This window comes from Danio aesculapii, chromosome 17 (assembly GCF_903798145.1).
Source record: "Danio aesculapii chromosome 17, fDanAes4.1, whole genome shotgun sequence".
NCBI classification, from domain to species: Eukaryota; Metazoa; Chordata; class Actinopteri; order Cypriniformes; family Danionidae; genus Danio; species Danio aesculapii.
This window is the reverse complement of record NC_079451.1, coordinates 25,200,489-25,228,477: the sequence shown is the minus strand read 5'-3', so window position 1 is coordinate 25,228,477 and position 27,989 is coordinate 25,200,489. Positions and strand designations below refer to the sequence as shown.

Here is a 27,989-nt window from a genome sequence, read left to right as displayed (position 1 = left end):
AACCGCTGCAGACTTTCCTGAGTCCTGCTCTGTGATAGTGATTGATGCTAAAATCTGCAAGATATACCTAGACATTAGGAGGCCTATTTTTTAGTCAATAGTTGAATGAGAAATGTCCATTTTGAGGTTATGATTTTCTCCAAAACTCCTGACAACACCCCATATTAGTCAAAATATAAATATCAGCTGTGTTTGTGTTGACAAAATATAAACATTAGCATGCATGTAGAGCAGTTGTTTTGCTAAGATGAGCTTTTTTCAGAGAGATATGACAGCAGACACAAGGACAGACTAGACTGCATCTGTCTTAAACACACACCGCATCAACGGTCTTAGACACGTGCCGTCCCCTCCCCACCTTCATGTTGCCTGGGCATCCCAAGAGGTTTTGGGGTCCCTGGGGAGAAAGAGAGAGGCCGGGGTCAGAGAAGGGCCCCTCAGGCGGCATCATATAGACAGACGGAAGGTTGAGCCATGTGCAGCGTCTTATTCCCCCTTCATACCTAAAACACCCTCAGTAGGCTCTCTCACTTACACACACACACACACGCACACACACACACACACACACACACACCACATATAGAGAAGAAATGTGTCCTATGCACTAAGGACCCAAATATACAAAGCCTAAAAAGCATGCATGCATCAGAACTGACTCAAACACACAGGCTTCTTGTAAACACTTGGTCTTTTCACTTAAGAAGGCAACTCTCTTCTGCACTCATCAATTAAAATATTAAAATGATTGATTGCTGTGACATCACTGGCACAGCAGGGCATTGACAAATCACTCGAGCTCAAAACAGTTGGGATTGTAATTTTTTAAATTGTCAAACGTTGTGAAATGTTTGGTAATTTTTCTATTAAAACAAAGCAAACGATTGGCGGTGTTGTGCTACCAAAATAGCTATGCAAACAAAGGGACACAAACATTTTCCATATGTGGGTTGTATTTGTCGAGGTTACTGTTGACATACATTTGTGAGTTTTAAAAAAAATAAAAATAAATAAAGGTCTATATAAAAAGAACATTTTGTTTCTCTTTACCACCCTAGATTAAACAAATGCATTGTCAATTATGTGAATACATTCAGCCACTCAACACAATTTTGGGAGGATTTGTTAATTCCAAAAATAAAAGGTAAATTCTATCATATTTTATCACCCTCATGTGGTTTCCGTCTTCTTTCTTCTGTGAAAAACACAAAAAAATGTTTTAATACTTTTTGTAACAAAATATTGGTGAAGAATTAACTTTGGTTCTAGTAAACGAATCACATCTGGCATTGCACACACATCTTAGTTGATACAAAGGCCTCTTTCTCTCTCTCTCTCTCTATATATACACACACACATACAAATATACATAAACATACACACAAACATTGATATCTTGCTCACTCGTGAAGTTTTAGAGAGGTTATTTGTAAAAATGTAAAAAATATTGTGGTAGACGAATATTTGTGGTGTGTACGGCATTGCACATACACGTCTTAGTTGATACAGTAGAGGTTGATGACCGCAAAAAAAAAATACCATATTTCATTTGAAGGGAGGTTTGGTTATTTTAAGTTATTTTGTAATCTTTTGTTGTAGATTTAAGTAACAGATTAAGGGAATACAATAAAGACATAATTTTGAACGTCACAAAGCCTCACCTCAGTGTATTTAATTTTGTTCAGACGAGTTCAGAAAGGCGAATTAATTTTTTTTAGTTATAACTCCCCCTGTTGGACAAACCTTACCAGTTCCACATTGTGCCGCCATTTTAGGATTAAACCAGCACACCCGGTTCACAATATAAAGCAGCTCACTCACTATTTTAAGATATTAACATTTTACTTACGTAAATATGATCAATCCATTTACAGATAATGGAGAAAATAGTGAGGCTCTTTAACATAGAAGCGTTGTATACGCTCAAGACGTGTATCCACATCCAGGTTAGAGATGGAAACGGCGCCACAGAGTGGCGAGGAAAGAAAGTACTTCACTCATGTAAACAGAAAAAAAGAAGATTGATAAAATGACATTCTCCTAGCGTTATAGAAAAAAATAATACATGTAAAATGTTTTCATAATGAAAAAATAAAATAAATCAAACAATTGCACAGAAAACCTAGATCACTGCTCATGAGAAAAGCTGGTAAATTCACAGAGAACCATTTCAGCTGTTGAAGCATGCCAGTTGGCCCAAGGATAGAGAAACGTAATTGCAACATTTAATCTCACAATTCAGAAAGAAACGAGAGCTATACTCAATTGAACCGTGTAAAAATGTGACATTTCCGAATTCCATCCTATTTCATCCTCACGTCATAAAAATAACACAATGCTTTTAGAACAAAAATATTAAAATCAGAGAAAACCTTGTCATGTAGACCTAGGCATCACCTTAAATGTGAGAAAAGCTGGTCAGTACATGGAGAAACATTTGAGGAAAGGCTCGTGTGAAAGCCAATTGGCCAAAGGACAGAAAAACGTAATTGCCTGTAAGTTTTACTTCACAATTCAAACTGAAAGTTAGAAAAAAAGAGCCACACACTCAATTTAACAGAGTGATGAGACATTTACGAATTTCATCCTAATTCATAAATAAAACAAAATGTTTTAAGAATGAAATTATTAAATCACAGAAAACCAAGTCATATGTAGACCTAGTCATCACCTTAATGTGAGAAAAGCTGGTCAATACATGCAAACATTTGAGAAAAGGCTCTTGTGAAAGCCAATTTGCCAAAGAAGAGAAAAATGTAATTGCTTGTAATTTTTTACTTCACAATTTAGACTGAAAGTCTGAGTGCGAAACAACAACAATAAAAAAGAAGAGATTTCTCAATTCTAACAACTCCATAAGCCAAAAATTCACTTGCAAGGATACAAAGTCAGAATCCCGCAATTAACTTCTTAGTTGCCTTTAAAACAACTCAATTCTGAGCATATCACAAATGCGAGTTTATAAGTTGCACAGCAAGTCTAGAGCCTATAAGTCTGAAGAAAAAGTCACAATTGAGAGTTCACATTTGCAAATAGATTGAAATTTTTCTTTTTCCATAATGGAAACAAGTTTCAATCTAGCCTCTGGATAACTTAAAAATATATATTACAATAACACCTTGCTCATTTGTTAGGTTTTAGAGAGGTTATTTGTAATTTCATGGTCACAAAAAAGTACAGGGAAATTTCACTGAACTAATTTACTACTGAGGTTTTAAAAACTCAACCTTTTAGACAGCTTGATTAACCACAAGAAAAACTGTTTGTGCCATAGCATTTAGATGGCAAAGGATACAAATAAAACCCTAGGACAGGTACCATTGCACCAAATTTGTAGTTTCATGATCAATCCTTTTCTCGAGAAAGCAAACACACTTGAGGCTTTGTGCAGCATCTTTATTCTGACACTGCTAAATGCCAGCAGTTTTGCATGAGTTGTTCAATGCATTAACATGAACATAGAAGAAGGGGTGAAGTGTGCAGGCAGCTATAGTGTAAAAGAGGAGTGTGGGTGCTGGATGGAAGGGGACCAGGCAGTTTGGGACACAGGTTAGTGCATGAAGTAGTATTTAGTCAAACAAGGGGAAAATGCAACACACAAGTTCTGCCGAGTATACCACATTTATTTTTAATGAACTGATTATGAGAAAGAGAGGGTGCAGGGCCCACCTCAATGCAGACTTAAGAAACGGAAGAGAAAGACAAGAACAAAAAAAATAAATAAAAAAAATATGACGGGAGGAGAGCAGCCCATAGCAACAATTTTTCTTTTAACTTGCAGAAGTAAAAGGAGTAAATGGAAAATAAGCTGACAACTCTCAAACGCGGACCCCTTTGGTACACTTATAAAACTGATCCAGTGAGCAAAAGCCTTAACACAACAAATTGGCTTCTCCGTTTACCGTCCCCTGCAAAACACCCTCTATTACCAATAACAAAAAACAAATAAACAAACAGGAAAAGAAAACTCAGGACATTCCTGAACATTCGTTAGCTTTTCTTTTTTTGAATTACAATTCTTTTTCAATTTTATTCACTTGGTTGCAACTTGGTGGCCAATTTACCAATAAAGAAACATCCACTGAGAAGGCGATGATCATTCCTGATTGGATTGTTTCAGCTCCAATAAAGAGTTAGGACAGAGAAATGAGGATTGGGGAAACTTTAAAAAAAAAAAAAAAAAAAAAAATCTCACAATTGAAGAGAGAAGCAAAGCCATGTGGTTGAACTGTAAAAACAGATGTTTTTCCTAAAAAAAAAAAGAAAAAGAAAAGAAGAGCCAGCCAAATGAAAACAGGACCAAAAAGTGGGAAGTACTGGGTTCGCTATTAGAATCCTATAGAATTAAGTTGTAGTCCTATGAATAATCGTGTCATTTTCTTTTACTACAAGTTCGAAGTAAGTCTTTTAGGTCAACAGAAATCAAAGAAGAGTCTTCATTTAGTTTCTTTTTTTTCCTCTTTTTGAATCCTTGGTTAAATCTTTCCCCGAAATAATTTCTGAAAATATCTGGTTTTAAGATTGGGGAGAAAAAAAAAATAGGGCCTGTCAGTCTTTTGCCCAAAGCAGTGTCTGTTACTTCACACGTCCTTGGCGATCCTGCAAGAGAAAGAAAAATCGACATTATTTTTTTTTAATCAACGAATGCCCACAAAGGTCATTCTGACAGCAAATTTTTAAATATGAATTCAAACCATGAAAACATCTCAGAAAAAGTCTTAAAAAAAAAGAAGCTGAAAATGTTGCAGCATCATTGTAATCAATGCTGCATTTATCAACGCTTCTACAAAAATGAAAATCTGCTCAAACATTTGTTTCAAATGTTAACATGTTTGTGGAACTTTACAACAGTTTTAAAATGAGGCATAGTTCACCCAAACATTTTAATTGTCATCATTTACTTATCCTCCACTTTTTCCAATCTTGTTTGAGTATCTTCAGTCTGTTGAACACGAGAGGATATTTTGAAACTTGCTGAAACCTGTAACAATTGAGTTACATAGTATTTGTTTGCCCTACTATGAAAGTATAGAATATCATGTTTTGTGTTCAACAGAAGTTAGAAACTCATTGTTTAGAACCACTTGAGGGGGAGTAAATTTTCATTTTTGGGTGAACTATCCCTTTAAATAAATACGATAAAATTACTGCCACAAAGACATTTAATTGCAGTTATCAGAACATATTTTTACTAATGTGTCTACGGACAAGCCCTAAACCTGTCACCAACATATTAAGTTGACACATGTAATGGCAGGGCCTGCTGCCAAAGCTAAAAGATGAATCACATTAACATGCATACAGAAACTCACAAAACATGCTAACCGACAGAGAACAAGATGCATCACCTGCATTCTGTAGTGGCTCCGACTGGAGTTATTGGAGTACGGGTCACTGCCCTGAACCTCCACCTGCCCAAGAGAGGAATAGCATTTAGTCAAATACTCCAGAAATATTTAACATCATTCAAATGTAAATGACAGAAAACAATAATATTTGAATACTAGGCTTGATACGAAACATCAACGACAAAGATCATTTCAGAATATATCAACACTTTAGACTAAACTACATCTGAAAACAAAAACCCACTAATTTAAGATGAAAGCAATGTATGGGGGCTTGATTAATTTGCCAAAATATCATCCAAAGTTTGAATATCCTAAAAGCATGTGATAGAGCTTGTTGATTCGGCTTAAAATCAAAATCTCAATTAATTGAACACTAACTCGATTACGATTAATGAACAAATTTTTTTTTTGCCCTCTCCGCGCTGCCTACGCTTGTCAATGCTACCATGCTGACCAATCAAAGACCTTGCGCTATGCGTCGTCGCAACGTGTAGTTAGATTTTGAGAAGTCAGCATTATCATCAGTCACAGCAAGGGGTATGCGGACGCATGAAGGCTGCACCAGACCATACACTGTGCTCAGCACGGAAGTGTAAACAGAGCGGGGTCACGTGACGCCACACACGGAAGGGAAGTAATTGGAAAAAAAAAAAAATTTACCTGGAAAAACGTTTTCGATTATAGGTTCTGAATGTCGATTTTGACTACTTTTCGCCCAGCCCTTGCATGTGACCACTCCAGTATCTGATTCAAAGCAGTGTGTGACTTCAATACACAATTTTATTACCCCAATGGAATTTCTATAGACCTTATTCTTCAATGTGGAAGTGCGCTCGTTTTTGCGATTGCTTTAGAACCTCCGATTCAGTTGCCTATGGAAGAAATTACTAGGAATAATAAACAGCAGAAAACAGTCTAACTACTTGCTCTAAAAAACAAGTGTTTGCATGAATTTACAGACAAAGCAGAATAAAAATAAAACATTAGTTTGCAACATCAAGCAACCATTAACTGTTTAAGATCTAAAAATGAATGAAAGTGAATGAGACCAGAAGTCTCAAGCCAAAAAGGTTCATATGGCTGTGCCCGTTCACGCGTGAAGAATAAGGTGAATAGGAAACTCGAATTAACTTCAAGAAACAGTTCTATGTGCTTTACAATATCCACTGACTGGTTTTAAGTAATGTACCATTTGTTGAAAAGAAAGCCTTGATTCTTCACAAAGCTTTGCTTAGCCACCATTATAATTGTTGTGTTACACAGTTTGAACAACATCAAACTGTGTAACACATTAATAGAATTAAATAAACAGTGGATGAAACAAGATCAAAATAAAAATAACAATTTTTTTTAAAGCATTGCTCTTCATCAACACCACATTGGACAATTTGAAAGGGATACATTCTCCAAGATCTACTGCATAGTGACAATGCATGAGGACAAAATATGAATCGGTGCTCTTCCATTCTGAACATGGAACAATATCTATCTAAATGTTATGTTGACCGTATTTTTCAGTAAGCAATACTTCACAAAAGTGATTATACACTCAGACAAACTGTCGTGCGAACAACCTTTAAATGAGCTAAACTAGCAATTTTAACACATGGATACAGAAAGAACTGTGAACTAGTGCTAGGCAATAAAATTGCAAATGTGATAGAGCAAAGTTGCGATTGTCATGCACATCCTGTCAGGAAAGAACGGTGTGATCTGTGGTAAATATCCTCTGAAGGCCAGAGGGCGCTCTCAGAAAGCCAGGAAATACCCATTACAAACCAGATTTACCTGCTTTCAAAGATTCAGTATGACTAATTAACAAATAAATCATACGTTTACTATGGCTTCACTACCTACAGATTTACTATTTAGTAAACAGCTCTCATTATTGTAGAATTATCTTGATGTCATTATTGACCAATCAAATCGAATGATTTTAAAACTGAGAAAAATCCCCTTAAGATTTTAAAAATCATCTAAGATTAATTGCCCAGCCCTAATAATAACCCTTTTCTGGAGCTTTGCAGCCCTAATTCCAGTAATCCACATGAATTACAGATAAAAATATATTCTCTAAAATCACCTCAATAAAAATGACAGCTATAACAGCACCACACACAGTATTAAGAGTAAACTCTGCATGAAGATAAATTAATCATTAATTTTAAAAGAAAATGAGCTGTTAGGAAACTAAATGCTGTTCAACAAACTAAACTAACAAACTTGTGATTAATGTATACCACAAGAAAGAACATCAAGGCATAAATATAATAAATAGCATAAATATCACTAAATAAATGAAACACCCATACATTGCATTAGTAACTTCTTAAGGCATTTTAATTGCTCTTTATTTTTTGCTGTGAGTGAAGTAAACTAATAAAGTGGAGTTTTTCATATATGAAACATGGACAGGCAGCATCAAATTATTTGTCAAGCAACTTGAGGAAAAAAAAAAAAAAAAAAAACATGTTCTCTTGGAAACACGCACAGAAACACAAAGCCTTATTAGCGCACTTCTGATTTTAAGGTGGGTATAAAGTTTCTAATGTCACATGCAAACATTCTCGACAAATAAAAGGCAGATGTCATCCTAATCATACAAAATTTAGATTAGTGTCACAATCCATACAAGCAATATTTGGCAAAAAAAAGGATGTTCTCATGTCAATTTATATATGTCTTTTTCTGTAGCATAAACTTAATTTGAAGAATCTTATTCTGAACTAACTTCATCCACACAGTGAAAAAACAAAATGATCCAAAAATTAATGAATATAGATCGTCACATTGGGTAAGCGGCTCTCAATTCCGGTCCTCGCTCCACTCCTGCCCTGCACATTTTGCATGTCTCTTATTTGAGACACAATAATCAGTTCATGGCTTTCTCTGTTAACAAGTTGATGACGTGAATCAGGTGTGTTAAGGCATTCAAAATGTGCAGGGAATGGGGCCTCGAGGACCAGAAATTTAGAATCACTGGATTAGGTTAATGACATTAGATAATTTAATGTGCACGTTACTTTAAGGAATTCAGTGTGCAAAACTGACTCTGCAAATCATTTGTTCTCTGCATATTTATAATCTAGCTCTTTGCGGATCAGCTATTTACGCATCAAACCACAATTCTGAAAAAAATCCATTGCACCAAGCAACAAATTGCAGCATCTGGGGTTGCATTTTCAAAACACACTTTTCATTCACCATATCATTGGGTAAACGGTTTTAAGACATAGAAAACAATCATCTTCTTAACCAGGTGAACTTAAAGACCAGAGCGTAAAGTCATGAATTTAGACGCACAAATAAAAAGGACAAAATACTAAACAAAAGTATAGTTAACATTTTGAAATAACAGAACTGAATGAACGAAAATCAGCATTATATTCCAGCTGGAGCAAGGCCATGGCAGGTTACCTTTTTCACACTCTCCTCCTCTTCCTGACGTTTCTCGTAGTGTGAGAAGTCGTCAAAAATGGAGGTGGTGTGCTTGTAACTCGCGATGATCTTCAACACCTGACGTGCCTTGTCTAGAGGAACCTCCTGTGTGTCTCGAGAGTTGGTCACTGGCTTATTCTCATTGTTCTCCAAACGAATGTGCCTTAGTTGGCTGTTGGGAACGTCCTTGACAAAGATCCAGCGCACATCGAAACGACCCTTCCACTTGTCCTGTGACCACACGCCTGCACAAGTGTTGTAGTCCACAGGCGAGCGCATCTCCGCCACGCCACAGAAGTGCCCACTGCCATTCACACTGAAGAGCAGGTAGAGTGGCCCTTTGTTGGCTAGTGAACGGTAAGCAGCGTCCAGACGCTTATTGCCATGTTCTGTGCTGCACCAGATATTGTACTTAATGGACCGGTGGATATCGTCCTCAGAGTAACTCTTGATGATAAAGACACGACCATGTTTAGGGTTCCAGTCGAAGTCCTTGGGATTGTAGTTGTTTACCATGCGCAGTTTCTCTAGAACTGGGTGGGGTTCAGCTGGCACAGCAATGCCACCCATTCCTGAATTGGGAGGGGATTGACCAGGTCCACCTGCAGCATCCCCAAAGCCGTTGGCACGGTTACGTGGGGGCACCCAGCGGGTTGGCTGGGAGGGTTGGGAAGCTGGAGGGCCCTGGGAGAGTGGAGGTGGAACAGCACCAGGCTGGCCACCTGGAGGAAGAGGGTGCTGGACAAGCTGTCCAGTAGGAGGAACTAGCTGTCCATTGCTGAGGGGCAGCTGAGGCACCCCACCAGCAGTAGCACCTGGTTGAGGAGACGACTGATTGGGTGGCTGTCCATTAGTAGGCAGGGAAGTCTGCTGTGGGGCTGCTGCTTTAGGCATAGTCCCCTTGTTGTCCCATGTCCCAATATCCATGTTATGTTTTATTGGAGGTGGTGGCAGATTTGTCCCACCAAGTCCCCCCTTAGTTTTCAATTTAGGCTGTGGTTTAGCTGGCTTGCTGGCAATGTCCGCCCAAGAAGCAGTTTTTGCAGGAGCCATGGACGCAGGAGGCATGGTTGGAGCTGCAGACACCTGACTCAATGGCCCTCCGGGAAGTCCAGAACCAACAACTTTTGGTGCCATGTCCCCAGCCCCAATTTTAAGCCCTGCCATGCCCTGATCCAAGCTATTCATCCCTACTGCCTTGTTGAGCGGCTCGTTGGCTGCAAAGGGAGACTGTCCATCAATCATTGCACCTCCTAGCGTGCTAGGGGCATAGGCGTAACTGCTGCTGTAACCTGAGCTCTGTGTGGACTGTCCCTGAGAGCTGCTGTTGCCCCAAGCGGGAAAGTCAATCCCACTGGGAAAGAAGTTGAAGCCATGCTGTCCCAGGAAAGGGTTGTTCCCCAGTGCTCCAGACTGTCCAAACATGGCATCTGGGAGAAAGTGGTGCTCCCCATTGCTAAGCTGTCCATAAGAGGCCAGGTAAGGCATCGGGGGATCTCCGCCTGTTGACCATGCCGCTTCATTCAGCGAATAGGTGAAGCCAATTGAGGGGCTGTAGTAACTGGGCATGTAGGAGTCGGACATGGCCGTATAGGCATTGCTCTGTAAAAACAAAAACAACAAATTGTGAATAGTCATTATCAACAGCAAACAAGTAGGATTAGAAAGGTAATGCAATAACGTGGAAAACATTGCCTCATGACAATTGCTCCCTGTTGTCACCTGGCAACATTTCTCCCCTTGTTGCATTAACCCTTTGAGTACAAACGCAAGTACATATACTGTAGATTAAAGTCAAATCAATTATCAAGATAATCTCTTGCTTTATTTTTTTTACTTTGTAAAAGTAAATCTGAATAAAACTAAATATTTTAATAATTAAAATCTGTAATTAAAAAAAAAATCAGGTAAGCATTTCAAATTATTATATGATATGCCGCCATTTTTCAACATTTTAAATTTTGAAATAAATAAAATAATAAAAAATAAATGACAATAATAGCAATAATATTTTATTGACAGGTAATGAAATAAATGATTAAACTTTAAATAGTTTTAATATTCATATACATATTAAAATGCCATGTTAAAATATTTATTTAATAAATGAAGGACACAGAATTCAAGTGACTACTATGGCATGTGTATTACAAAAAAATGTGTTTTTCTGAAATTAGTTCACACTATACAATATTAGTTTCTGAAAAATTAAGCGAACGGTTTCAAATTTCATTTTAATACATCTAAACATGCATGACAGAACGTGCAATTAAAAAGTACATTTGTTAAATACAGTGCCAGATTTACACCTTTTTTAATAGAGACATCCCTGGTCAACAAAATATTCCTCCCAAAACCACAAAATTGTGTTCTACTTTACCTACATTTACCCTTTACTTGTTTCAAATCTTTGAGTGTCTTTCTTCTATTGAAAACCTGTAAACATTGACTTCCATAGCATGCGTTTCCTACCATGGAAGATAGTCAGTGTTTCAGGTTTTCAGCTTTCTTCAAGATATCTTTTGTGCTTAAAAGAAAGAAACCCAAAGGAACCACATGAGGGTGAGCAATCGGGGAGTACATTTTCATCTTTGGGTGAACTATCCTTTTAAAAGGCACCTAGGTTACCCCTTTTCCAGATTTAATTTAAGTCTTTCGTTTCTCCAGAATGTGTCTGTGAAGTTCCAGCTCAAAAAACCCATCAGATTATTTATTATACCTTTTATAAGTTTCTATTTTATAACTCTGAGCGCCAGGTTGCGGTTTTTTTGTACTGCGCCTTTAAGCCTAGTCCTCCCCGCCCACCGTTTCTACGTGCCTCAATCTCCTCCCTCCGCTGCCTCAGACAACAGACAGACATAAGATCTCCTGTAACGTTTGTGAGAAATACTACAGTAAGAACTTTACCAATGAGTATTTGATGCATTTGTTGCAACGATGAGTCACACACAATGTCGTTACAAAGTTCACGCACACACGCACACAGTGTGTGTTTAGCTTTATGGATATCTGTTTAGCTGTATGGATATCTTTTATGTTAATGTATAAAATAAACCTGATTTAACATCCACAAATCAGAATTGAAATTCATAATTGTTCTGACACGCGGCTGGGCTGATGAAGTAAATCGCTGTAACGCATACACTGTTTTAAAACATTTTAAACTTCTAAAACTCAATCTTGACCACATTTGATGATGATTGATGATCCTAGCAAACTGAACAGACCTTTTATTCCTGGTTGCTTTATGCACGTCTGGTCTTGTTGATATGATTATATGCGCTACTACGAGACATGTTAATACGCAGCTGTCAATCAATTCAGTGGGTGGGTGGGGGGCGCACTCCTATGTCAAGTTGCGGTCGGTCTGAAAACCGCTCCAATTGGTCCACGGTTTTTGTATTTTTAAACTGAAAAAAAAAAGGACTGGTTGTGTTTATGTCACCCCAATATGACGGTCTATACACTATACCTACACACAATTGTCCAAACAGCTTGAAATAGTAGGTGCCCTTTAAAGTTTCCCTCAGATTACTTTATGCAATTAAAAAAAAACTCATCTGTGGCTATACAGTTTTACATAGATTGACAAAATATAATTGGACAAAAACTTGGGTCAAAGTGGAGCATCATTGTTTAGCTCTACTAACTATAACACCAAACAATGCACTGCAAATGCGGATTGAACAACCTCCTCAGATCATTTGGGACTGGTCATGGACTGAGCCCCCCTCCAGGCACACAGCCTGCTCACATTTTCAACACCAGCAATCAGCTTTGTGAGGGCAATAGTGGCACAGATTCCCTACAAAGGATCCCAGCATTCCTTTGACAGGGTGAATACTAGACCCTTTATTCGTCAGTGTCCCATTTTTATTTTTTCCTCAGAAGACATCCATTGCCAGTACCCTTTTTATCAGTGCTAGGACTGATTCATTTTTAATTCGAATGAAATTCTATTACAGAATATCTGGACAGGAACATAAATGCAATCACCTTCCTCCCTTTCCTGGTAAACAACTGTGCTGCATTTTGCATAATTTCCTATGACTCATCCACATGTACTTCAACCTAGACAGCAACTAAATATTTCTCAATACACATGATGGATGATTTGACTTAAGTCCACAAACTGCTTTAAACTACTCATACAGTGATAAGCCACAATGTAAAAGGCCAAAGAAACACCTCAATAAGAAAACAAAGCCCAGCGACCAGGATGCAATTACAGATCATAATGAATCCTTAAAACAATAGACAGAAAAACAATTGCCCTGGCACTCTGTCTCTATGGGATCCTTCTTTTGTTAAAACTCTGAAACAAGACCTACCTGTCTGGGCTGAGCATTCAGGTAAGGCTCGAACTCATCATCGTTCAAAGTATCCTTTTGGGTAACAGCTCCGTTTTGTACTGAAAGAAAAACAGAGAAAGTTAAAGTACAGGTCTCATGCATCCATCTATCTATCAATACACACATGCATGCATAATTACAGGATGAGGAATGTTCAATTGGGGTTTGTGTCATCTAAAAGCCTGAAATGCCTTTTTAATTATGTGTAAAACCTACATTTGGTCTTTTCTATAAAGTTTTGTAAAAGAGTTCGCTCCTGGATCGGTCTCTGCATTGTATTTATGACTGTAAACTCAGTCAGATTACACTTTTGTTTGAGATGTATTTCTGTTGTAGTCAAGCTAGATCTTTTGTATATGATGAGAATCAATGACCTGTCCATTTCTGCAGCAGGTGCATTGGTCTGATGGTGTGTTCAAGTTCACATCAGGAATGTCATATTTGCATGTTGAAAGCATATGAAGTATATTTGATCCACGTAGTTTCAATAAAAAAAAAAAAAGGTTAAAATGCCTTGTTTTTCCATTCCAGCAAGCCAAGCCCCCACTCCATCTAACCAAAGTTGACCACAACTGACTTTATTCCAACTTCCCAACTCATAAATACAAACTTCCCAGGAGCTTACCACGTCATACCTTTTAAGCTGCATATTTAGGAAGCACCCAAAAATTCCCACAGAAATTGAGCTTTGGCTTAGTACACTACTTTCTTTAGTCTAGTAATTTATTTATATATATATATATATATATATATATATATATATATATATATAAATATATATATATATATATATATATATATATATATATATATATATATATATATATATATATATATATATACATACATACATACATACACACATATATATATATATATAATTTTTTTTAACAAGGTGAAAAGCTAACATACGCAATATAAAATATATAAATTATAAAATATAATATAAATTATATTATTAGTATAAAAAATGTAATTTCTTCAAAATATTTTGTTTAGTGTTCAACAGAAGACACTCAAACATGTGAAACAAGTAAAGGGTAAATGCAAGTAAAACACTTTTTTGTGCGTTTTTAGGCAAGTATATTTTGTTGACCAAGAATGTCTCTTTAAAAAGTTGTGTAAAAGTGGCACTGCATTAACAGCTGTACTTAATTTTTAATAGCATGTTTCCTGTCACACGTTTAAATGCATTAAAATGAACTTTGAAACGGTTTGCTTATTTTTTTCTTATAAATCTACTTTACAAATTGATTGAATCATTTTAACACTATGTTTAACATTAAGACTTAAAACGGAGATGATTATCATAGCCAGTGTTGCATCTGAGGATCGGTTGTCTGTGCAGTCATGCAGTCACTACAACTTTGATTAAACTATTTTATTCTGTCACTTTCCTTAAAGTACGTTTTAATCGATTAACCTCCAAATGGCTTTTTATACGAATTTGTCAAGAATGCACCGTATGCGAAACGATTTAAACTGCAAATAGCCTGAAAATAAATAAAGCTGTCACATCTTATCCACGTGTTATATATACTGATTTAACACGCAACTGGATTGTGAAAGCTTGACACAGACTGTGGTGCTGAAAATCCCCTCAACAGGTCCCCCGGCGGCATGTTAACCCCCCGCCTGTTGGCCACCGGTAGCGGGGGTGGTTTATGGGTATGCGGGACCCTTCCACCTCCACACTGAAAAGAAACGTCTAAAAGAATTAAGAACCGTAGAGTGAGTGTTCAGGTGCTTCGGAGTGTCACGCGTTCTGCTGCACTCGGCCTTAGCGCTGTGCTAAGCGGCTAACTAGCGTGTGCTCCAAAACACCAACTCTTTACCGGATCAAAAACACTAAAGTCAACCAGATCATCTACTACAAGACATGCTTATCCTTTAAACCCACAGGTGTCTGTTTTAAGCAGGTTACAGTGTTTGATTTAATAGCGGAATTGGGTTGAACACACGGCCTGCTAGCAGGAGAACAGCACGAGACTCTCGTTAACTACAGCGCAAAAACGACACACACTTCACCTACCTTTGTTTGCTTGGCCTTTCGGTCTCTGGATTGGGTCCAGGTGATTCATGAAGGAGTGAGTTTGGAGAGGAAAGAGGGAGAATAAATGAAGGTTTATATGAAGCTCAGGCCTGAACTCGCGCTGCGAGAGAGAAAAAAACCCGCCTCGACGCCACTTCTGCTCAATGTTCACAAAGTGCCTCTGTTTACCTGCTCCAGAAGGCTGCTGGCTGACATTTCTCACTCCCCGGTGCCTGTGTGTTAGACTGCGCGTTTGTTTGCGGGTTAAAGTCAACGGGAAATGTGTGTGTTTTTAGAGTCTTTGCGCCCGAGTCTCTCTCTCTCTCCCTCTCTCTCGCTACAGCTGCAGATCAGACACACAATGGCGGGCTGCAGTTCCTCCACACTTCAACATGGCCGAGCGGCCGCCACACGTTTATCCGTGCGGTAGAGCGCCACACTACGGCTGGGAGGAGGTGATGGTAATTAATGAACGACAGTGGGTCAAAATGATGGTAAATCAGAATCAGAAAGAGCTTTATTGCCAGGTTTGTTCACACATACGAGGAATTTGTTTTCGTGACAGAGCTTCTACAGTGCAACAGAATAACAGAGACAGGACAAAAAAAGATAATAATTATATTTTAAAAATAGAAGTAGTGAGTGCAAATATACAAATTGACAAGTGTATGTACATGTTTATTACTATATACAACGTTATATGTGCAGCTGTTATGTGCAAATTGGCATGTAAAGTGTGTTGTTAAATAAGTGTATGTGTTTAAAAGTGTATGGCAAGTAGTGATGTTGGTTTCGCAGTTATTATCATCAAGTGTTCATGAGATGGATTGCCTGAGGGAAGAAACTGTTTCTGTGTCGGGCTGTTCTGGTGAGCAGTGCTCTGTAGCGTCGACCAGAAGGTAAAAGTTCAAAGAGGCAGTGTGCTGGGTGTGAGGGGTCCAGAGTGATTTTGGCAGCCCTTCTGCTCGCTCTGGATAAGTACAGTTCTTGGGGAGTAGGAAGGGTTGTACCAGTGATTCGCTCAGCAGTCCGAACTATTCGACGTAGTCTTTGGAGATCGTATTTAGTCGCTGAGATAAACCAGACATTTATTGTTATTAAACAATATTAAACAATATATAGTTATTAAAGGTAGCTAAAGCAAGGGATTTAGACTGAGAAAAAAGACTACTCATAAAATGATAGTAAAATGTTAAATGTATGTGTATTTAATATACAAATATTTCATTTATTTTAAGTTACATTTTCAACTAATCATATCACTCACTGTATTAAGTGATTTAATAACAATTTCTTTCTTTATTATTTATATTTTGTATTTATTAGCTTTTTTTAATAATCTGTTTTATTTATTCGTTGTAATCAAATTTTCGATAATTTATTTCATGTGTAATTATTTAATTTACATTTTATAATGTTATGATTATATGCCTTTTATTTTTTAATCATTTATAATAATTTGATCATTATTATAATTAGCATCTTAATTAAATCCATTTGGTTTTATATCCGTTATTCAGATTTTCATACTGATTAATTATAAATACAAAAATAATTATAATTTAATTAAATACACGAATAGGGTTTAAATAACATTAAAGTAAATGAGACATTGTTTTTCAAATAAATTGTCTAATTCACTTTTTAATGTCAAAATTTGTCTTTTTACCCGATTTCACTCTGCAATTTGGACAGAATTGCACAAAAGATATTAATAAAACCAGATACTTTGTGTTTTTGCGCTGTGTTATAAATTATAAAAAAAAGTCAGGATTAAGATGCACGGTCACCTGTGGGCCGCTAGATGTCGCCATGATTATGCAGCACATTTATATTATGTCATAGACAGTCGTGGACATAACAGCTTACGCAACTAAAATATGTTACTGCTTTATGGTTTATTTTCAAGAGCAACCTGTATTTTCTACATTAAAAAAAATATCGCTTGAATGTTAAGGTTTAGTGCAAAAAGTTAATAGTTATTTACATAGAAATGCAACTGTTTTATAAAAAAAAAATATTAGGCTATCTAATATGGCTGATAATCAAGGCTAGCAATTTGCAATAGTAGTAGCTAAAAATCTTTCTTTCTGAATTCAAGGAGCAAAAATATATATTTTTCATAATGGACGAGTTTTTAAGATATTGTTTATATAAAAATAGAAATAAAATATTATTGTACAGCGTCACGGTGGCGCAGTGGGTAGCACGTTCGCCTCACAGCAAGAAGGTCGCTGGTGTGAGCCCCGGGTGGGTCGGTTGGCATTTCTGTGTGGAGTTAGCATGTTTTCCCTGTGTTCCCATGCGTTTCCCCCACAGTCCAAAGACATGAGCTAAAGGTGAATCGAATAAACTAATTGAATAAGTAATGCCAACTGAGCCAGCCAGGACTCAAACCAGCGACTTTGCTGTGAGGTGACAGTGCTAACCACTGAGCCACTTCTAAAATCTTATGTTGAAAATATTTAGTTACATTATACGCTTTATTTACTCTTTTATTTTTTAATTATTAAGAATTTTACATTATTAACTTGAACCATATATGAGAATTTCTTTGTTTGCTTTAATCTAATGCTTATTAATTATTATTATATGATTATTATGTAATGTTAAATACTTATTTTATTCAATTTTTTGGGCTTATTCCTTATTTAATTAACTATTTATCTATTTAACTATTAGCATCATTAGATAAGTTTGATATTTTAAATGTTTGTGTCTTTCATTCTAATGCAATTTATTAAAATACATTTTAATTATTTATTCATTTTAATCTTCATTCATTCATTCATTCATTTTCTTTTCGGCTTAGTCTCTTTATTAATCTGGGGTCACCACAAAGAAATGAACCGCCAACCCATCCAGCATATGTTTGGAAGCGGATGCGGATGCCCTTCCAGCCGCAACCCATCACTGGGAAACCCATACACAATCATTCGCACACACACACAATATGGACAATTTAGCCTTCCCAATTCACCAGTACCACATGTCTTTGGACTGTGGCGGAAACCGGAGCACCCAGAGGAAACTCACGCAAACACAGGGAGAACATGCAAACTCCACACAGAAACGCCAACTGACCCAGCCGAGACTCGAACTAGTGACCTTCTTGCTGTGAGGTGACAGCACTACCTACTGCGCTGCTGTGTTGCCTCATTTTAATCTAATTGTATTAAATTATACCTTAAACCCTTTATTTGCAAAACAATATTAAAAGAAAACAATCTAACAAAAATGCTTTTGATACTAGAATTAGTTAAATGTATGCATACTGCAAATTATTCTCTCTCTCTTCTTCTTCCTCTCTTTCTCTTTCACACATGCACACTCACACAGCCACAAATGAACCTGTTAAAACCTGCAAAGAGTGAAATGAATGAACGACCAATTAAGATGGTGTCTTTACCATTTACTGAATGTGTATTGATCCAATTTGTGAGTCTCAGACTGTGTCAAAACAACTCATTAGTAGCTCTATCTCTATTAACAGATGCAAGACCTGTGCTCTATAACCTTTCAAGCTCCAGCCTTGGCCTGTAATGTGCTCTTAAAGCCCGATGTCAGATCTTTTGAGATTATTCTGAAAAAGCTTGTGGTCGAGCCTGAGTTCCTAATAGAGCCTGTAATTAGCTCTGTGATTAATCCTTTAATGCAGGAGTTGATTTTGTGGTTGGATGTGTTGGTTTCAAATTAGTTATACTTGAACCCTTTTAACACTTCTTTTCAGAACAGCCGAAGATTAAATTGAACTTTCAGTGTTGTGTGAAAATGCTAGTCACATATTATGCAAACAAGGAAAATCTCCCACATTTTTTTTTATAAGTGCTAAAGAAACACTGAATGACTGAAAAAGGAAGAATGAGGAAGCTGTTAGTTTCACAAAGGCGCATATCTAAATGTGTTATATTCACAGTGTTCTAATCTTAATTTTAATTACCTTCATGAATTGCACCAATTTACTGACATCTTAATAAAAATCTTGCATTAAAAATCATTCCTGTTATTCATCATTCGCCTTATTTCAAAGGCAAGGATTCACAAGTATAGTCGCATGGACGTGATGTCACTGCTGCATGTGACAGTTCAATGACAGGTGAATTTTATATTTAAAGTGGATGGCACTGATCTGAGTAGAGTGTCCCACACTGAGATTGCACAGGGGTGACGTTAATGTTCCATGGCCCTGTGAGAAATAAGAGATGGAAAATTGATTGGATAAAGTGTGGTTGGTGGGGCTGGTGGGCTAACACTTTAGTTAGCATAGAGACAGGTTTTAATTTACAGAGGAAATTCTCCAGAAATGCAGAAACTTGAGTCGAAAGTTATTTGCCTACAGAATTTAACATAGACTTTCCATGTGGAGGCCTGGTTGATTGCCAGCATAATGTTTATTTTCCCACAGACCCTCGCTGATTGGCTAGCGGCTGTAACTGAGGGCAGATCTACAAATTTACTGGCCAATAAAAATAGCTGTGAACTCTATGATGTCATCACTAAATAAATCACTCTGTGTCTGAACTGTACAGATGGCACAACATGAAAGAAACTATTCCCATAATTCAAAGCAGCACATATAAATTGAGTTAAACATAATTGGGTAAATAGAAAACATGTAAGACAAAGTTTGAAGTGGGAAAAGTTTGAAAGATTAATAGAACTTTAATGTTTTGCTCAGAGAAGTTAGAGAAAGTCAATAAAATGTTTCTAACACGTTTAGCTACTTATTTAACAAGCTTGATTTTAGCATGTTTAGCAGCACGCGCTTGGAAGTATGAACAAGGATGTTAGTATCTTTTAACCATAGGTTTTGTGGGTACCACATTGCTAACATGAATTATCATTTTTCTAACATGTGTTGTTAGCAAGTTGTTAGCTTCAATCAGAATGCCACTGACAGGTTTAAAATGGCTGCAAGCGTTAAATTGGCATGTTGCTAACATATTGTGACTGTTTACCGTTATACTCATATGAATTAGCATAAATTTAGCATATAGTAAACATGTTTACATATTTTAGTTGTTGCTATTATAGCATGTTTTTACATTTTTACAGATTGCTAGCACAAAAGAGCTTGTTGCTACCATGTTTAACGCAATGCTAGCTTAAAATCTTTCACATATTTTTGTTCTATGTTGTTCTATAGCGTGATTTATCATATTTTAGCTAGCGAGATAAGGTTTTTTCTTGAACAGGGTGGATGCACAATGTAAATAAAGGGGTATAGTTCACTCAAAAATTAATTTGTGTAATTTATTCTGCCTCTACTTGTTCCCCCTGTTTGGGTCCCTTCTGTCTGTTGAAGAAGATTTTCAAGATTTTAAGGCTTTTTTCTTACAGTGGATGTCTGTGCCTACTGGTTTTCAACATTCTTCAAAATATCCTCCTCTGTGCTGAGCAGAAAAAAAGCATGCAGCTCATGGGGATTTGGAAGCGCTTTGACTAATTTTGTTTTTGAGTAAGGGTGGCACAGTGGCTCAGTGGTTAGCACTGTCGCCTCATAGCAAGAAGGTCGCTGGTTCGAGTCCCGGTTGGGTCAGTTGGCATTTCTGTGTGGAGCTTCTACCTGTGTTGGCATGGGTTTCCTCTGGGTGCTTCAGTTTCCCCCACAGTCCAAAGGCATTCACTATAGGTGAATTGAATAGACTTAATTGGTCGTAGTGTATGTATGTGAATGAGTGTGTATGGGTGTTTCTCAGTACTGGGTTGCAGCTGGAAGGGCATCCGCTGTGTAAAACATATGCTGGATAAGTTGGTGGTTCATTCCGCTGTGGCGACCCCTGATGAATAAAGGGACTAAGCTGAAGGAAAATGAATGAATGAATGTCTCAAGTAAATTATGAGCAAATTGAAATTTTATGGGTAAACCAAAGCTGATGTTTAAAGTTTTAATAACGCTTTCGGTTTTGTTTTGAAACTCAGGTCCTTGCTGGTAAGCACAAAACCACAATAAATCCCCGGAGAGCCCTGAAAGATTTGGTGGAACTGCCCTTTAACACGGAGCGCCAGTGTGATCATCAGAATGAACTCATCTGCGTTCCTGTCATTCTAAGGCTCCAACACCATCTGACGGCAGCGGAGTAAATTATCACTGCTGGAGCATGTGACACAGCAGCTCTGAAACCACATCTTCTCTTCTGTCAGGTCAGTTTCTCTCTCTCTATTGCTTCTATTGCTCTTTCTTTCTATCTGTCCGTCTTTCTCTGGGGCAGCAGTACCCTCCTGTGCTTGTGGGACAGGAATGTTCAACAGCAGGGTGACAATCTCATGCGAGCCTTTTACAAACACACACAAACACACACACACGCACGCACGCACACACACACACACACACTGAACAAGGATGACATCAGCTGCTTGTCTGCATCGCTGGGACAGTCCAGGCTGCCAAAGTGGGAATGTGGCACCCGTCAGTTACTTCAGTCATGCTGCTTGTTCACGTACTGGACATACTGAGTGGGTTAGCTTTTAATAAACAGGCCCAAGGAGAAAGTAGCCCTGTTTGATTAATATAAACTACCCAAAGGATGGGGAAGGGGAACAGTGTAACATTTGCAAGTTAATATAATATTAATTAATTCATTCATTTTTCTTCAGCTTAGTCCCTTTATTAATCAGGGGTCGCCACAGCGGAATGAACCACCAACTTATCCAGCATATGTTTTACGCTGCGGATGCAACCCGGTACTGGGAAACACCCATACACACTCATTTACCGTATACACACACACGCACACACACAAACATACACTACGGCCAATTTAGTTTACTCAATTCAAGTATAGCACATGTCTTTGGACTGTGGGGGAAACTGGAGCACCCGGAGGAAACCCACGTCAACATGGGGAGAACATGCAAACTCCACACGGAAATGCCAACTGACCAAGCCGGGACTCGAACCAGTGACCTTCTTGCTATGAGGCGACAGTGCTAACCACTGAGCCACCATGTTGCCTCGTTAATATAATATAATATAATATAATATAATATAATATAATATAATATAATATAATATAATATAATATAATATAATATAATATAATATAATATAATATAATATCACCTCACAGCAAGAGGGTCGCTGGTTTAAGCCTCGGCTGGGTCAGTTGGCATTTCTGTGTGGAGTTTGCATGTTCTCCCCGTGTTTGCGTGGGTTTCTTCCGGATGTTCCGGTTTCTCCCACAAGTCCAAAGTGGTATAAGTGAATTGGGTAAGATAAATTGTCCGTAGTGTATGAGTGTGTGCGTGAATGAATGTGTATAGATGTTTCCCAGTGATGGGTTGCAGATGGAAGGGCAACCGCTGTGTAAAACATATGCTGGATAAGTTGGCGGTTCATTCCTCTGTGGCGACGCTAGATTAATAAAGGGACTAAGCTGAAAAAAAAATGAATGAATAATATAATATAATATAATATAATATAATATAATATAATATAATATAATATAATATAATATAATATAATATAATATAATATAATATAATATAATATAATAGGTGGTTCATTCCACTGTTGTGACCCCTGATAAAGCAGAAAATAAGCCAAAGGAAAAAGAATTAATGAGTGAGTGAGTATAATAATATTTTATATAATAGTTTATTAATTTAAAGGCAAGATAGGGCATAATTAACTATGATCTGCTTAAAATTTTTTGATATTTGTTGGAATTGTGAAGAGAATAGCGTCTCCTCATTATACCTTAAAAAACACGTCACTGCTTGTTTATAACATTCAAAAAACATTTTACTGCTTGTTCACATTACTTATTTAAAATGAGCTCAGACAACACATTTCTTGAGTTTTTTTGGGACAACTTAATTGTGTTATGTTCAATCAACTTAAAATTCTAAAAACCATTAAGTTAACTTAATTGATTTGTGTTGACATAAAGAGATTGTGTGGAACCCAGCATTAACTTTAGATATTCTGTTAAATATCACGGGATATAGGAAAATATGGATAGCTCAAACCTTTTACCTTTTTTGTTAAATAGTTATTGCTATAGTGCAGAATCAAATTGGCGTTTGCTGTGGTAACAGACAGCGCTCATGTGCATGTGTGTGTGCTTTTGCAGTGCATGTGTGTGTTTGTGTGTATGTTATGCAGCAACTGTACTCTACACAGGGAGTCTTAGCTGAACAAGATAAACAACAGTGTGACCTCCAGCCCTGAACCCATTGGGGATGAGCCAAATTAGGCCCTAAATTCTAAATTCAGGCTAGTGTTTCAGGGCCTCCACAAGATCTGACCCAATGTATAAATGGATGATTTTCCGAGCAGTAAGGGGGGTGGGGGGTTGTATTTATTTTTAGGAATTTAATTGCTTTAACTGTTTTGCAAAAATACTTCCAGCTTGAATCAGGGTTCACAGTGTTAGTTAGTGGTACATAACAAAAATGAAAAGAACATGAAAAAACTTTAGGTGAAATGAAATAGAAAATGAAGCTTAAACTTTTTATTATAATAATAATAATAATAATAATAATAATAATAATAATAATAATAATAACAATAATAATAATAATAATAATAATAATAATAATAATAATAATAATAATAATAATAATTATTATTATTATTATTATTATTTCATAGAGCTTAAACCATAACATTTTCTTTTCATGGTTTAAAATAAATAAATAAATAAATAAATAAATAAATAAATAAATAAATACATACATAAATAAATAAATAAATAAATAAATAAATAAATAAATAAATAAATAAATATTAATAAAAATAAAATATTAATAAAAAGTAATAGATTTTAATATGTTCCATCTATATATTGCCATTCCAAAGTGGCAGCAAATGTTCATATTTTTATTAAGCATAACTAAAACAAACATTTTTTTCAGTGGATTAACTTGCAAAGGATGGTACTTTCCACTGTGGCGACCCCTGATAAAGCAGAGAATAGATAATAGACAATAATCTATAATAAAGAAATAGATTATTTGTCCACCTCATGAGTTGCAATGTGACCTAACAAAATTAAGTGTTCATTTTAATTCTATGACCACTTTCAGCAACTTCCAATATAAGCTAGCTTTAAGAAACTCTCTCACTTTAATATAAATTAATTCACGTTGCATAACCTCAACAACTGCCCATTGATTTTCACTGCACATATTTATAAGTTCATGCAATCCCACAATACGTTTTACAAGATATTTCAAATCCTGTGTTCGAGCTGACCGATTAGTCAGTTTAGTTTTATGACTTAGCATGAAGGGTCTAAACCAAACGATGATGTAACCGCCGTTTATTTTCTCCTCGTTCACAAATACAGACACACACACAAACACACAGCCTTAGGACAGTGAATGAAATGGCAATGAAGATAAATGGAGTGAAGTGAAGGAGGGGCTCGTCTGTCTTTCTCCTCTGTTCCCAAGTTTGGTCACTCAGAGCTCGACATCAAGGGTCATTCGCTGTGATACACACTGGGCCAGACATCACACGCATATACACATATATAGTCATACAACCTGTTTTCTTAGTAATGACAAATGACTTACTGTTCCAAAAAGGAAGGAGAGAGTGATATGTGTTGCTGGGAAGACTTTGAGAGAATACAGAAAGAGAGAGAGAGAAAGAGAGAGAGAGAGAGAGAGAGAGAGAGAGAGAGAGAGAGAGAGAGAGAGAGCAATCGGTCATGGCCATTAATAAAAAGGGATCCTCCTCCATGTGGTCATAGTGCAGAGGCTGTTTTAAACTGTGCTGCGTGTCGTCAGGAGCAGCTGAAGCTCTTAAGCCCTTTCCCTGCGGCATTGCATCATTCCCTCTGTATCCCAAATAAACCCCACAGTGCAGAGACGGACATCAGAAGGGCCACATCATGTCCATGACTGCAGAATGCATTTAGAGAACAGGTCTTTTGAATGCGTGTAAAACGAGAGGTTAATAGTCCCAGACCTCTTGACCTGCTGAAGGGACTAGTTAAGCTTGTACTCATGACAGCAGTGTGGAGCTCCATCTAATTTAGTCTCAAGTGTCCGTGTCTCTCATTCCTGTAAATGTACTCTGTAATTGTGCAAGTGTATTTTAACGGCTGTGTTAGTACAAATTGTTATGTTGCATTCGCCTGAAGTTCTGCAAAGTTGTTTTTTGTTTGTTTTAATAAAATGTCATGTGGTTAAGTATGTCTATGTGAATATAGATGAGAACATGTCACCGTGAAATCAATCCGCTTCTTAAGTGTGACGTCACGCGAAGCGGCTTCCGGGACCAAGCGCTATATCAAACTGTATGGGGAGATTCATCAAATGGTAATAATAAACGTTTACAAAGCGATTTAATACTTTGGAAAATCACAATCGCAATATATTTAACCATGCCTAATATCCGAAGGCCAGAGTGATTCATTTTTTTTTTGTTAAAATTTTGGTATTTGTGATGCAGCAAGTCCAGAGACTGATGTGTACACTATGATTTTATATAAAATTCACTTTAATGTTTAATATGAATCAAAAGTGATCATAAACTAATATTTTCTCAATTCAAATGAGTGAGGGCTTGGACCCGAAAACAGTATTCTATATGTCACCAACACGTCACCACTTAACAAGCGAATATTGACAATTTGTGCTTTGTAGGCGGGCTACATGTACAATTCAGAAACACAGCGACACCACTGGCCATTATGTGAACTGCAACTAGAAATTTATTTTCCAGGCTAGCACTCATGTGCATGGCTCCGCTATGAACAACGTAAACAAATGACGTCAACTTGCTACACTGAATGAGAACTATACTAAATTAGGCCGAAAAAAATCCTTTCAGGTGCAATGAGTTGAAATAATGTGTTTACATTTTCACTCTTTTCAGTGCACAGTGGCCCCTCGTTATTTGCGGGAGTTACGTTCTAAAGATAACCCGCAATAGGTGAAATCTGCGAAGTAGTCGGCTTTATTTATTTATTTTTTAACAAATATTATAGATGCTTTCAGGCTGTAAAACTCCTCACTACACACTTTATACACTTTTCTCAGACAGGCATTAACATTTTCACAGTTTTAAACACGCTCAAAGTTCAAACTTTCACAAGAAATTAAGTCCAGTAGAATGAAACCAAAGATCAAAACCTGTTGTCAGGCACAAACAAATCGCTGTCAGCAAAGGTTAATAAAGCTTTTTAGCTTTTGTGCGGATAATATTGGCATCCAGCGTAATATTGGCATCCAGCGTTTTTTCTGCAGTTACTGATCCACAAAAGTAAAGCACACCGGATCCGCCGCGCACATGACAGTTGGAAGTAACACACATCGGTCATGCATATTTTTTGGGGGCTGAGTAGCAAAGTCCAGTCATGTCAATGACTGACAGCCGGATGCTTTCATATGGATGTTGAGACACTGCTTATTCATTTTCCAAAACAAATGATGTGATGTTGCGTTTTGTTTTATTTGCTTCATACAGTAGGCCAATACAATGTTTTTTTTAAACACCGTGACATTGCTGTAAACATGTTGGACAATTAGGCTGAAAGCAGGGTAAACTTGACAAAACAGAACCCCTTTCAGTGGTGTTTCTTTCATTTTTGAATTTGCGATTATGTTTTACCAGAGTGAAGTGATCCTGTGTGTTTTATAGCCTACGTCATTATGGCAAGGAACTCTCAAAATCAAAGTGACCCCTCCCCCTCCATTAGAAAAAAGTGGGCTCCCCCAATAGTTCGAACGCTGAGTTATTATAAACCTATGCTTACATTCTAAAATGCATGGTTCTGCGCATCTGGTGTGCGACCCGTTTTACGACGGTCTTGCTAGGGACAGTTACAAGGCTTTTTGCATGCTTGTTGGAATTCGCACTGCTAACGATCGAATTTTTATGTAAAATTTGGCAAGGTGAACGCATTCTGTACTGTACAGGAGACACAGAGGAGATTGATTGACAATGGCCTACAGCTAATCAGTTTGCAGAACACAATGCGCCGTAAAAAAAAGCATGTCAAATTGAACCAAAAAAATCTGCGAGGCCACGAAAGGTGAACCATGCTATAGCGAGAGACTACTGTATAAAAAATGACTGAACTTTATTTAATGCCAAAATATACTCACAACAAAGTATTTTTTTCCCATTGATTATAGGTAAAACGGAGTTGAAAATATTGTTAAAATACAGAAAACAAGCATCCAAAGACACTTTTTCCAATTCGGCACCACTCAGCTTGGTTTGCATGTCCACTGCAGTTAACTACAAGAATTCTAGAAATACTTGAATATCCAACGGGGTCATTCTAGCCATTCTTATTAAAGACGTCACATTGTTACTTCACAATTACATTCAAAGCATTTATTGAGTTATTAGAATTAAGCTTTGAATGCTGTCATCATATTTTTATGAAGTTATTACCCTAAAAATTACATCATTTTCATAATAAAGCCTATAAATGTGTATGAGTGTATGCTGCACACTCACTTTCACTTCACAAGTGGGAGAGCAAGGTTTCTTTGCAGCACTGAATATGTTGTTTTGAAAGACATATCTGAAGTAAAGTTATGTTTTTACAATCAGAAAGTCATGTTTATGTTAGCAGGAAGTTGCTAGGCAACAGAGGCACGCATGTTCAAAGGCGAGAGACAAAGTAGCAGACACTGAAACGCATGGGGTCATCTTGACCACTGTATGGTAGTTCAAGGTAAAAGTAATCAGAACTCTTTTGTGGTTTGTGATACTAATAAAATAAAAAAATACTAAACTTTCACACATTTAGGAAAAGTCAGGGTATTATAAATAGTTGGGTTTTATTTTAACAAAGCTATTAAATTACAAAAATTTTAAAATAACTGCCAGGGTAGTTTTAGTATTAA

General features: G+C 37.0%; 1 protein-coding gene across 1 annotated transcript; it reads right to left on the bottom strand.

Annotated features, from left to right (window-relative positions):
• Positions 1–3,382: 3,382 nt before the first annotated feature.
• Positions 3,383–15,547, bottom strand: ythdf2 (YTH N6-methyladenosine RNA binding protein F2). Its single transcript, XM_056476832.1, has 6 exons — positions 15,363–15,547; positions 15,174–15,198; positions 13,121–13,200; positions 8,769–10,391; positions 5,349–5,411; positions 3,383–4,599 (listed from the first exon to the last, which is right to left on the bottom strand). Exons 1-6 carry the CDS (start codon positions 15,387–15,389, stop codon positions 4,576–4,578), a joined length of 1,842 nt encoding a protein of 613 aa, XP_056332807.1. The 5' UTR covers positions 15,390–15,547; the 3' UTR covers positions 3,383–4,575.
• Between the last annotated feature and the right edge of the window lie 12,442 nt (positions 15,548–27,989).

Excerpts from the sequence above, each read along its gene's own strand:
- ythdf2 (XM_056476832.1), bottom strand. The coding sequence starts at position 15,389 with ATGTCAGCCAGCAGCCTTCTGGAGCAG. Across the intron at positions 15,199-15,362 it reads CCAGCAGCCTTCTGGAGCAG|AGACCGAAAGGCCAAGCAAA; the intron begins GTAAACAGAGGC and ends GACCCAATCCAG. Across the intron at positions 5,412-8,768 it reads AGGAGGAGAGTGTGAAAAAG|GTGGAGGTTCAGGGCAGTGA; the intron begins GTAACCTGCCAT and ends TCTCTTGGGCAG.